The sequence below is a fragment of the Acomys minous genome (genome assembly GCF_964271855.1).
Source record: "Acomys minous genome assembly, chromosome: 14".
Taxonomy (NCBI): Eukaryota; Metazoa; Chordata; class Mammalia; order Rodentia; family Muridae; genus Acomys; species Acomys minous.
Genome location: NC_140496.1, coordinates 72,527,806 through 72,541,338, shown reverse-complemented (window position 1 = coordinate 72,541,338; position 13,533 = coordinate 72,527,806). Strand labels below are relative to the sequence as shown.

The window sequence follows — 13,533 nt, the reverse complement described above, 5'->3', positions numbered from 1 at the left end:
AAAGTTCACAATTCTTTGTCTTGGAACTGAGAAAATGTTTAATTAAAGTTGAATCTTGCCAGGTGTGCTGGCACATGCCTTTAATCCCAGCAGGACGTAGAGGCAGGCAGATCGCTGTGAGTTGGAGGCCAGCCTGGTCTACAAAGCAAGTCTAGGACAGCCAAGGCTACACAGAGAAACCCTGTCTTGAAAAACCAAAAAGACCAAACAAACAAACAAAAATAAAGTTGAATCTGCCAGGCAAGGTGTTACACACCTTTAATCCCAGCACTCAGGAGGCAAGAAACAGACAGAGCTACACACTGAGACTCTGACTCAAAACCAAAACAACAATAAAAGCAAATCTAAAGCAGAAACTATTTATATATAGCAATATTTTCATTAACCTGAATTTTTACTAATTCAAGTAAAAATTTTCATGTTAACAGTAAAACTATAAGCCTCCTTTACAGAATATAACATTACTTACATTTTTCATTATTTTTTAAAAGTTGTTTACTTTCTTCAAGTTTCTGAACTGTAGTTTCTAATTGCTCTTGTAGTTTGCATACCTGAAATATGTCAATCATCACAATAAGTCAATGTAAAAGTCGAAGACTAAAGAATGTAGTGTAGTATTAACTAAAACTATTAGATGAAAATAAGGAAGACAATTCAACTCTGTCCTGAAGTTTTTAAATAGGAGTAACATACACAAATACCTATCCATTCTATACATTTGAGAATCAAAGTATAGGAGCATTTGTCACTACCCTTGCAAACTAAAGTGGCTTATTAACATCTACCTAATTTAGTGGGGGTTTTTTGTTTTTTTATTTTTCGAGACAGGGTTTCCCTGTGCAGCCTTGGTTGTCCTGGACTCACTTTGTAGACCAGGCTGGCCTCGAACTCACAGTGATCACATCCACCTGCCTCTGCCTCTCGAGTGCTGGGATTACAGGCACGTGCCACCACGCCCGGAGGGTTTTTGTGTAAGGGAAAAGAAGGCCAAAGCAACTGTCTTCATAGAACCCAGTTGAAGTTTTGGTGTCTACGTGGGGACGCTCACTAACTGTATACAAAGCAGCCCCAGGGCGGAAGCAGGGGACAGCGACCACCTCTTGTTCTCTGGCTCGAAGACACTGTCCAGCGTCCTGCAGCTCCTTTTGCTCCTTCTGTAGCATTTCTTCTTTCTCAGCCAATAGCTTTTCTTGCTGGATGGTAACTGTGTTCTTCAGTTTCAATTTACCCATGAGAGTTTTAAGATCCCCTTGTAACTTCTTGATAATTTCATTTGCCTGTGAGAGAGCCTCAGATGAATATTTCCATAACCCAATGAAATATTAATATTCTGCTAAACATTCCAAAGCCAACCTTCAGAAGTTCTGCTGATAACGATTTAATTGTAGCCTCAAGTTTTCCCAGTTGTATCTGATTTTTCTCACCATTTTCTTCTAAAGCCACCTGATATAAAAACAAAACACAAGTAAGGCATTGTGTCTGTTTAGGGGAAGTAAGTGTGATCTATTTGTTTTTAAATTTTTACAATAGACCTTTTGTTCTTGGATTGTATCGAATGCTTCTTTTGTCCGCACAACAAGCTGGTCTTTATCCTTGATTTCCTGTTCTAAAACTGCCACTTTTGTTTGTAGCTGGTTAATATGCTTTTCTTTCTCGTGGCATTCAGCGTCCAGTGTACAATTCTCTCTCCTCAGAGAAAGGACCTCTTGCTTGGTTCGCTGCAGCTCCTGGGGGCCGGTTGGGGGAAGGAATTATTATGCATCTTGTAAAAGGAAAATTAGCCAGTTGGGTTATTTAAAACTAAGGTGTCTTGGGACTGGAGAGGTGACTCAGTGGTGAAAGCACCGAAACCCCTTCCAGACTCAATTCCCAGCACACACGTGGCAGCTCACACTTATCTGTGACTGAGTCCTAGGAAATCTGATGTCCTCTTCTGGCCTTTGCAGATACCAGGTACACACATGATGCAAACGCATACTTATAGGCAAAACATCAACACACATAAAAACAGGGAAAAAAAACCCCAAAATACTCATTACCTTAAAAAAAAAAAACTTTCTAAAAACCTACTATGTCTTAAACACCAAAAATGTCTTCAAAGATAGGTGCAGTGGTGTCTGTCTGTCTTCACGGTACTCAGACACTGAGGCAGAACTATTATAACCTTGAGGCTAACCTGAGCTACATACATCTTAACTCAAGTTAAAAAACAGTCTTTAGTAATTTTGAGGTTCTAGTATGGATTTTGCTGTTGTTGTTGTTTTATTTGTGTTTGTGTTTTTGCTTTGGTTTTTTGAGGCAGGTTTTGTCTATGTAGCCTTGGACTCACTTTGTAGACAAGGCTGGCCTCGAACTCACAGCAATCTGCCTGCCTCTACCTCCCTGAGTGCTGGGATTACAGGTGTGTGGCACCATGTTCAGCATCTAGTATGTTTTTTAAAACCATGAAAATCTTTCCAGTGATTGTGTAAGTTATAGACCTGTAAAATATACTGCTAATTCAATTATACTAAGGAGAAGACAAAGCAATACTATTTATTAAAAAAAAAAATTACAACTTCTTAGAATTTTATACCTCAGTACTGACGGTAAGGGCAGCCAGGGTAAGAGCTATGGCTCTAGAATTAGCATTTCCTGGTTGACTCCAGGTTTCTTTTTAGAATGGAGCTAATAGTGTGTAATTTTTCTATAAGATTTATTAATTTTTATTTTATGTGTATGATTGTTTTTTCCTGTATGTGTGCATGTGCACCACGTACATGCCTTCTGTTTGTGAAGGCTAGGAGAGGTGTGGGATTTGAAACTGGAGTCATACCATGTGGGTGCTGGGAATCGAACTAGATCCTCTGCAAGAGCAACAAATGCTCTTAAGTGCAGCACCATCTCTCTAGCCCCACACTGTATAATTTTATTATCTACTTCTTATAATATAGTAAACCTTTTTTACTTCAATAAATATGTTAACATTTCCAAATTTCTCTTTGGTTTATATTTAAAGCAAGGAAAAAAGCAAATAATAAAAATACTTTTTAAAAATCTAGAATAATCACTTCTTAATAAGCTAATAGCAACCCAAATGTAACAGACTTAAGCCCAATAAATAATACCTAGGGAATTGTTTTAACAAAAAATATACAAGATAATTTTATAGTACGTAACAATGGTTTTCAGAGCAAACTTTGGTTTCAGACAGACTACCTCAAATCAGAACTATGTACAGGGCACTTGCGGAAATACTCAACTTTTCTTAATGTCCTCGTTTATAAGGTTGTCCTGACAGGTGTGTGCTCATTTTTAAACACACATGCACACACAAAAACATCTTAAACAATCTTTAATGCAGGTTCCTGGGAAGGAGCTGACATGAGAACACCCTTCAAAAAAAGCTTTTTTGGGAGTCAGAGTCTTGGAGAGAAGGAGCAGGCATGAAATCCAAAGGGGCTAACCTGGGAAGTCCAAAGGGGCTAGCCTGGGAAGCAAGAGCTGCGGGGATGGCAAGGCATGGCCCTTGACAGGAGAGACAGACCCCTTATTTCTCAAGAACAAAGCAGACTCTGACTCTTAATGCTTTTCAAGGGGTGAGCAAACTTCACACCATACCATCCGGTGTGGCCTGGCCCATGTGCCAAGGGCCATGAAAGCAGGCACCAGGGAGGACTTATCTTACAGCTACAAGTGGGAGGGGCTTATCTATTCTGTCCCTCAGTGAGAGCTGCAGGGTATCATGGACTGATATCTGGTAGAAAAAGGTCTGTGATCTACCATAAAAATCCTCCAAACACTTCAAAAACCCTTATGTAAGTTGCCTGGCACATTGATTGCACACAGTAAATACCCAACAAAGGATAGTCACTTTAGGATATTAATGCCTACAAAGTTTAACTTGACATAGTTATGAAACTGAACACTCAGTGATAAAGTTCCTCAGGCAGTTGTACTCTGCAGGTGGCCTACAAATCTTGGAAAAGACCATGTGTTTTTACGGCTTAAACATGAAATACCCCTACAGGCTTGACCTCTAGCAGGAGGCGGTGGACACATAAAAGAAGTGAAGTGACAGGAACCATGTCCTCAAGAGCTGTATCATGTCATGTTCCTGTGTTGTCATGGTTCCCTGCCCACTTCCTGTCCACTGTGCAATGAATAGCCCCTTTAACCCTTAACCACATTGTATCGAGTTCAATATTGGTACAGCCAGAGTGACACCTCTGAAATGGTAAGACAAAATAAGCCCCCCCTCTTAAGTTGTTTATAACAATATTTTGTCACAGATACAAAGATAACTAACATAATGAGGTTATATGAAGATCAACATAATTAAGATTGTTAATACGCTGGCCAATTTGGGGTTCCAATAGAAGAAATCATATAGCATTAGGATGAGGCCATCGGCCTACCAAGGTACATGTGTGAGGTCACGATGTTGCACGAACCACTACACGAAAGGTATAGGGTATAATGTACATACACATCTGTTGTCAGTGCATGATGTTTTAAAGATCTACACACACACTAGGTGGAGCTTTAGCTTCTACATACTAGTAAAATGGAACTTTGGTCATCTCCATTGTTAGACAGATAGACCTTAAAAAACAGAAACAAGCTGGGTGTGGCCCACACACCTTTAATCCCAGCCCTAGGGCTGCAGAGAAGGGTGGACCTCTGAGTTCAAAGCTAGCATAGTCTACAGAGTTCCTGGACAGCCAGGGATACACAGAGAAACTCTGAAGCAAACAAACAAAAATCAGAAATAGTGCTGCGTGCCTGAAGTCCAGCCAGTCAGTCAAGTAAAGCCAGATACAGAGTTGAAATGAGGAGTCTAAAGGCAACCTGGGGGACACAGGAAGCCCTGTCTCAAAACCAGCAACAACCAAACTGAAAATAACTCCTAGTAGTGCTGAGCAGGGACTATGATTAATGCCAGGCATCGGCACATGCTCCGTAGCAACACCAAGACTGTTTGGATTTCTCTGATGTGCAAGGTTTGCAGCTCACTGCACAGCACTTGCCAAGAATGCAGGAGGCCCAGGCTAAATTCCAGCAATACAAAAACAAACATTTCTGGCTGCTTGAAAGAAAGACGGGCAAATAACAGATGGGTCACAATCCTCTCTTCCACTTGCTGGCTGTAGGATTTTTAACCTCTGTGCTGCAGCCTCACCATCGATCTCTACAGTGAGGATACAGCAGTGGCACCTAAGTATGGGGTGAATTTTCTCCAGTCACTTCCATAGTGTCTGTCATTACCCACACACGTTCAGTAAGCACTAGCTATTTTCGAGCAGTGGTATTCTCACTGCCCATTCGACTTCATACGGCTGCTTGTGAACACCAAGCTCCTGGCAGACACGGACACTGCACTAAGATTAAAAAGACACTGAGAGAATCTGTGGGCTGCTCCTGTAAATACTCAAAACTTCAAACTAAAATCCCCAGCTTATCCCAGTTCTGTCCTGAGTCAGCACTTGGATTACATTTGCTATTTCCTATTTTCTGTGCATCGGGATGATTATTACATTGCCAAGGGATCTGTGCAGAGCATCCAAGGGAACACCAGCCACTCAGCAGCACAGTCTCCACAGTAAACCAAGCGCCTCAGCCGCAAGCCTACAAGTGCGACCCAGAAGTGCTGGCGCTCAATACCTCTTCCACACCAGCAAGCTTTGCTTTCAGTTCTCGGACAGTAGAGTCTCCTTTATACTTCCTCTCGGTGAGGTCTTTATTAGCCCCCTCTAACTCGGACAACCTGCTTTGTAGCTGGTGGACATTTTGCTGATGGAGGGCTTCCAGATCCTTTTTCTGTTGCTCATGCTGCTGTTGGCATTGAACTTGTACCTATTATAGAATGGCATGTCAAAGAAGAACAGAAATATTAATAGGGAAAGAGCAGAAGAAATATCATAATCCCTTCATCATTTTCAGATTTCCCTGCTTAGAAAAAGTCTACTTCAACTACAAGTTTATGAAACAGCAAGTTAGGTAAACAAAAGTATATTTAACACTACTGTCTTGCTGGTAATTTTCACCATGCAGGAGGAATAAACCCAAGGGCCAGAACTTCAAAGTCATTCTCCGCTACACACTAAGATCAAATCCAGCATAGGCTACACAAGACACTATCTTTAAAGTAAACTAACCAGAGTGGTGGAGGAGAAGTAGATAGATACAGTCTTTGTTTATCTGTATTGTGATGTACAGATTTTTCTGTTATTATTCCCTAAACAACACTGTAGAAATGTTTGCATGGCATATATATTACATTCGACATTAAAAGTAATATAGAGATGATCCAAAGTATAGATATGCATAAGTTATATGTAAATAGTGTGCTACTTTGTATAAGGGACATTTGGGCCTCTATGTATTTCCATATTCTGAGACAAAGTCCCTGTTATTACTTCCTTACAGCTAATGGGTGACACTGTACCATACAAAAACATTCATGTTTAGAATATACAATAATTCCTAAAAATAAATAAAAAAAATACTAGTAGGTCAATTTAATAATGAGCACGTTGAGTGGGCATTACATAATGAAGTTGGTCAGTATGCATTCAAAAAAATGCTCATTATTATGTGACAGTATTAGAAACCATCAGAGTGGCAGTGTAAGCCTCCACTGGTAAACAGACAGTTCCTGTAAAAGCTAAGCACACGCCTATACTAGAACCTAGCAAATTGTACCCAATAATAGGGAGTGTACACCTGCACAAAAAGACATGTAATAGGTTGCTCATGTCAGTTTAACACACAACAACAATAACAACAAATCACACATAATCCAAAGGCCAGCCAATAGGAAACCAAATAAATCATGCTCTATCATATAATTGAATACCGAACAATAGTAAAAGGAAACCATATAATTGAATTTCAAAGCTGTTGTGCTGAGGGACAGAAAATGATACAAAAACATGCTACCTGAGTCAACTTAGGCTAAAGAACAAAACCAAGCAATAACGGCAGCAGTCAGAAAGGTGGTGACCCCAGATGAATGAAAATGGCCCCCACAGGCTCATAGAGTGGCAATATTTGGAAGGATTAGGATGTGTGGCCTTATGGGAGTCAGTGTGGCCTTGTTGGAGGAAGTGTGTCGCCGGGGATGGGCTTTGAGGCTTCAGAAGCTCAAGCCAGGCCCAGCAGCTCACTCGCTCTTCCTGCTGCCTGTGGACCCAGGTGTAGAACTCCCAGCTACCTCTCCAGCACCATGTCCATCTGCATGCCACAAGGCTGAGAGTGGACTAAACCTCTGAACTGTAAGCCGGTCCCAATGAAATGCTTTCCTTTGTAAGAGTAGCCATGGTCATGGTGCCTCTTCACAGCAATACAAAGTGTACCTGAGACACCCCATAGAGTAGCACACAGACTGGGAAGGCATGTAAGGGAGCCTTGAAGGGTGACACGATAGTCTAAATTTCAATTTGGGTGAAACTTATACTAATTTTTAAAATCCATTTATACTCTTAACAGCAAATAACTAGTTAGTATTAAGTACATTAAAATGTATTATTAAAGCTATGAAATAGAAGGTAAGACATTTCACTATAAAACAGCAAATAGAGTAAAGGTGAAAAGGTAATCCGTAGAAGACATAAAAATGGTTAAAAAAAAAAAGTCACGTGGAAAGATGCTTAGCTTCATGCAAAGTTATAAGGGGAATTGACACAAACATCTCTTTAGTGCCCGTCAGGTGGCAACACAAAGATGACCGATAGTGTCAGAAGCACAGGGGGTGAGAACCTTTGAGATTTCGTGTGACAGAACCTTTTTAGGTTATATCACAATCGTTTCAAGTGACAAGAAAATTTTATACGAGTGTTGTTATAATGTAAACATAAAGCTCACTGCACTAGGTTCATAGTGACCAGAATTTCAAAGCATTCAAATGTCCACCAGTTTGGGAAGAAGTTCTTTTAAGTTGTATCTGAATGTCAAATAACAGCTGTGTGGCATCAAAAAGAAGTATTTGAACTGAAATAGAATGGTATCTTAGGTTAAGTTTTTAAAAAGTTATTATCAATATGTCTAATAAAATCTTATTAACGTAGGTTAAAACCCCAAACATCCTTCTGATTCATAATTTATATTTCTACAAACTTATGAACAAATTATTTGTAAGTTACAGATTTGTAAGTTGTACACACACACACACACACACACACACACACACACACATACACACACACCGAGAAAAGGCTAGAAAACTGCATTAAATCATCTGCATTGACTTGAGCATCCATATGGTGACCTTAAGGAAGGAGGAACACCAGCAACCCACAGCGGGCGAGGCTGGTGCCCAGGAAGCAGAGCAGAATAAAGTGCCTGGGCTGGCTGTATAACCTCTGAGTAGTAAGACTCTGAAAAATTAAGCTCTTCATTGGGATTTTATGTACTTGTTAGGTATTTTAAAATTTTTAAGCAAGCACTTAGTACTTTTATAATCAATGGAATAACTAAGAATAATTTTTAAAATGATATTTTCCAGTTACCTTCAATGTTCTTACCTGCAAGGCTTTTTCCTTTTCATTTGTTAATTCCTGAGAATGCTTATTTGTCAACGATGCTGTGTGTGAGGCCCATTCACTCCGCAGTTTATCCAATTCTTGTGTTTTTTCTGATAAGGTCTATATTAGAAGTTGGTACGAGATATTAGGACAGTCTCTTGAACACGCTACACTTCAGACCAGAACACAGAGTACTTAACATGGATACTGAAAAGGTAATTTCAGCTTATTATATACTCAAAGCTTTTTTCACGGATCAGTTTAGGAAGTCCAGATGAGAACAGAAGCTACAATGGCCTACAAGTGAAGCTTACCCTGCCTTTAAACTGTGAATTTCATCTAGCTCTTCAGCACCAAATCCTCTCTGACATTAGGAGGCTTGGGTATAGTAAGTCTCTCCTAAGTTTACTTTTTTTTTAAAACAGAGTTTCTCTGTGTAGCCCTGGATGTCCTGAACTCACTTTGTAGACCAGGCTGACCTTGAACTCACAGAGATCCACCTGCCTCTGCCTCCCGAGTGCTGGGATTACAGGTGTGTACCACCACGCCCAGATCTAAGTTTACTTCTTATACATAAGCTCAGCATCATGGTCCTTCAAGGAACCATGCTGCACAGGAGTATTTTCTGCCTACAGCCATGTTGCTTATCAAATACTTTCACCCTAGATTTCAACGGTAAAGGGTAATGGGTATGACTGAAATCATGCTAAGCATTGAAAGGATTAATTCTTTTTAAAAAAAGAAAAGATTTATTTATTTTTATGTGCACTGGTGTTTTGCCTGCATGTATGACTGGATCACCTGGAACTGGAGTTAGGGACAGCTTGAGAGTGCTGGGAATTGAAGCTAGGTCCTCTGGAAGAGAAGCCAGTGTTCTCAACCACTGAGCTATCCCTCGTCTCAACACAGGAAGGAAGGAAGGAAGGAAGGAAGGAAGGAAGGAAGGAAGGAAGGAAAAGGAAGACAGGAACTGAAAAGCCAATCTAAGCCAGACAAATGAGATGAATAAAATGAAAGGGCCAATTAGAGCTTCTGCCAAGCCTGATGGCCTGAGTTTGATTCCTGGTACCCATGGCAACAGGAAAAAAAAACAACTCCCATAAATTGTCCTCTGATCTCCACTTGCAAACACACATGCTTACACACACACAGAAAGAGAGAGGGGAGGAGAGAAAGAAACATATACACACAATAAAATAATACTTTTTTAAGAGGAAAGAGAGTCAGTGGTGGATGCTAAGCAGTGTCTTAGTCAGTGATGACTCAGGAAGTGTGTCATGTGTTAGGGATGGCAGAGATGCTTGGTAGGAATCAAATGTCTAAAAGGAAGCATCAATTTAAGATAATTAACTGGCAGGGGAAGAGGGGCAAAGAGAGGAGACCCCACAGCAACATACTTTGAAAAAAGATACACAAGGGCTTGGTTTTAATTCAAGAAAGAGTTCAGGACCAACATCTAGCTGAATTTTACAAGACAAAATGAAATCTGAATTACCTCTTGTGTAATGTGCAGTTGCCTGGTAACATCATCTAGTGATTTAGTCAATGATAATTTTTCTTCCTATTTATAAAAATAAAATTATACAGCTTATAATTTAACACAATCATCCAAAGCCGAGCTATTCAAAGTACCACAAAGGACAGCACCAGCATCATGCAAAGAGCCTGTTGAACATACAGAAACTTGGGCCTTCTACCCAGAGCCTGCGGTTTTCACACGACCCTAGCTCTGTGCGCCCTGAGCATTTGCCATGCAGAGTTCTAGGCGTTTCACTGAAAGTTCTTCCTAAGCAGTAACAGTATGCTGTTCTTGTACCACATACTTTATGTGGCATTTTATAATATTCAGAACATGTTCTTATACTTATTTTTAAACATATTTGTCAGTTGATAAAATGGCAAAAAACAATGAAAGTCACTTAAAAAGGGAGGAGAGGCAATATGGTTCTGCAATGATTTATAAAGTACTTAGGTCCCCAGTTTAAAAGAATAACTTAAATTTAAAATCTTACCTTGCTACATTTCAAACAGCCTGCTAGAAATTTCTTTATCTCTACATCATTTCCAGGTAAAAGCTTTAGTGACAGGTGAATAAGATGCTTAAAAGGATTTGTCTCGACTACATTTAAAAATACTGGTGAGTTGTCCAACAGAGCAGCGGAGGAAATGAGCTGCAGCAGAAACCTTTGAAGAGAAAAGTCACATGACAGCACATTTGCAAAACTGCGAGACCCTGCCACTGCATCATCAATTTCCTCAGAGCGTGAAGGGGAGAGACTAAAAATCCTAGGCCTGTGTGAAGGGACTCTCCCTGCAAAAAGATCAACAGGAGGCTGATGAGGTGTTGAGTGAAAAAAGCATAGTCCTTGAGTTCACAATGGGAAAAGAAACAGAGAAGTGAAACCTAAAAACAAAATCTCATCAGCATACCTTGGGGATGACCAAAGTCCCAGCTCCTTATTTGGACAACTCCACTTTAAGCAAAGGTAAGAACTATCAGAACTGTTCCCTATAAACTCTCAGAATGGTCAAATAGCCTTGATTAATAACAGAAAGTTCTTTATAGAAGAATTATACCTAATAAACATGAAGAAAAAAAGCCAGATGTAGTGGCCCAAGCCTTTAATCCCAGCAATAGGGAGGCAGAGATAGACAAATCTCTATGAGTTCAAGGCCAACCCTGTCTACATAGTAAGTTCCAGGACAGACAGAGCTACATAGTGAGACCCTGTATCAAAAAATAAATAAAATAAGGGGTGGGGGAAGGGGAAAGGTACAGAAAAACGCTTCCAGTTTCTAAAAAAATAATATTGTAAGCACTACTTGTCAGATGTTCAAGCCAACTTTACATGACCAAGGTCAGCAGCCCATGACCACAAGCAGAATGCTAGTACGAAAGCAATGAATCAGAAAAACAAAAATGCTATCAAATAGTTCAACTAGCGTGGGACTCAGCAGTTAAGAGTACTTGCTGCTCTTTCTGAGGACCTGAGTTCAGTTCCCAGCAACCACCTCAAGCAGCTAATCTCTACCTGTAGCTCCAGGAGAGTTGACAGATTCCTCTGGCCTCCAAAAGCCCCGCATACAAACAGACACATAAATAACAAATAAGTCTTAGAAAAACAATTGTTTTAAAAGTCAATTAATTTAGGGCCGGGCGTGGTGGTGTACCCCTTTAAGCCCAGCACTTGGGAAGCAGAGGCGGGTGGATCGCTGTGAGTTCAAGGCCAGACTAGTCTACAGGACAGCCAAGGCTAAACAGAGAAACCCTGTCTCCAAAACAAAATAAAACAAAACAAAGCAAAACAAAAAAGTCAATTAACTTTAAAAGCTGCATCAAAAACATATAAATAAGGGCCAAATACTTATTTTAATCACGATTTCTTAAAATTTGATTTAATTGAACTCTAATCACAGTTTTTAAAAAGTGGGGTATTTGCAACACATGGAAAATAATTTTGTCATCAATCATCTTTCGAAAGGGAGGCTCACCTTGGAGTCTCTTTCACGTGCTCCTGCGTACACTGCTGAAGGAGATCTATAAACTTCTGTGGGAAAGCTAGGAAGTCCACCAGGAGACCTTGCTGCAACTTTAAGCTATGCACAAAACAAGAAAACAGCTTTTCAGGAAACTTTTCAGAAACTTATCTGTAGTTACAATTCATTAAGTGAAATATTCTTTATGTACTAACATCATTATTTATTTTGTAAAAACTAATAGGAGTCAAGAAATTTAGCTAAAGCATCCAATAACTGAGTTGCTTAAGTGGAATCTAATCTATAAAACATTCATCTTTAAAAATACCCTGTAAACAATTATAGGACAGACAGTAGGTATTCCCAGAATAACTTACCATCTGAATAGATATATGTTTCAAAAAAGAATAGTGTAACACATTATAAAATTCAGAAAGTAATTCCTAGACTACATATAGGCCAGCAAAAAATAAAATAACTTACCTTTGAAAATCTTCCTCAGATATAACAAGGTTATACAGAAAAAATGGATCTGTGTCATCAGTCAGACGGATGACTAAATCCTAAAGAAAAGAGTCATTTTTAAAAAATGTTTCCAGTAGAGCTTTTGTAGAAGTGAAATTATTCCAAACCATCATCGCAGCGGTTATACTTTAGAGTCCTGCTTTCAGGCGCTGCTCGTTTATTATTAGGCTTAACTCGGGCTAGACACTCAGCTTCATGAGAGCCGTACAGGGAGTGTGGAAGCTGACGGGATGGATGCTAGGAGTTAAGAGCATCTTCTATGAGGCTTTGCACTCTGTGGCACCATGGGAAGACTGAACAACTGTGTTTTCAGCTCCCCTCAAATTAACCGGTGTGGTATTTCCAAAGCAACAAACATAATCAGCAAAACTGACATCTACTCAAGAAAAGGAAGGGCCCTTGGTGCTCAGACAGAAGATGAGTATCAGGTGACATGTTTCCACGGCATCCCAGGAGGCGTCCTACTCCAGCTGGCCACCGACGGCATGGGCCATCTGTTTCCTTTCCTAATGAAATGGGTTCCTTTCATAAAGACACTTGCCAGGTCATTAAATTTAAAGTGTGACAAACCATCACAGCTGACAGGTACACAAAAACTATCAACTTCAGAAAACAACGAACAGGCACACTATGAAAGGCTAGGACTAACAAAGAACTTGAAGAAAATCTCATTTCTAAGGATCTACTAGGGTATTGGAAATATCGACGCAATTTACTAGTGAGGCTAATGAATGCAGAGGTACCAAAAGGTTAACAGGTAAAAATGTATATTCTCTGTTTTGGAAAATCAACGGCCTGGGGACTGACTACACCTCCAAACAGCCTGGGGTTCAGTAACTTCTACTTAAGTACTTCTCTGATGCTACTGAAAGCTACCAACAAGCCAAAACCCCAAGTTACTGCCAACCGCAGCATGCTTGCATGTGCTCAGGGAAAGCTGCACCAGGAGAACGGAGGCTGCACTTAGCCCTGTGGTCTATATTCCTAGTGCCGCTTCTTTATTTTTTAAGACAAGCTGTCAACTCTG

At 40.0% G+C, this 13,533-nt stretch overlaps 1 protein-coding gene across 2 annotated transcripts in view; it reads right to left on the bottom strand.

Annotated features, from left to right (window-relative positions):
• SASS6 (SAS-6 centriolar assembly protein) overlaps nt 1–13,533 on the bottom strand; it is a 34,095-nt gene that overhangs the window by 12,505 nt on the left and 8,057 nt on the right. Inside the window, exons 3-12 of one of the 2 annotated variants that reach the window (XM_084757262.1) lie at nt 12,465–12,544; nt 11,997–12,101; nt 10,517–10,688; nt 10,000–10,065; nt 8,505–8,624; nt 5,644–5,835; nt 1,533–1,727; nt 1,354–1,443; nt 1,098–1,277; nt 470–551 (exon numbers count right to left, since the gene is read on the bottom strand). In XM_084757262.1, coding sequence (XP_084613388.1) covers nt 470–551; nt 1,098–1,277; nt 1,354–1,443; nt 1,533–1,727; nt 5,644–5,835; nt 8,505–8,624; nt 10,000–10,065; nt 10,517–10,688; nt 11,997–12,101; nt 12,465–12,544 — 1,282 coding nt within the window. The remainder of the gene's footprint in view (nt 1–469; nt 552–1,097; nt 1,278–1,353; nt 1,444–1,532; nt 1,728–5,643; nt 5,836–8,504; nt 8,625–9,999; nt 10,066–10,516; nt 10,689–11,996; nt 12,102–12,464; nt 12,545–13,533) is intronic. The other variant, XM_084757263.1, reaches the window with a different exon arrangement.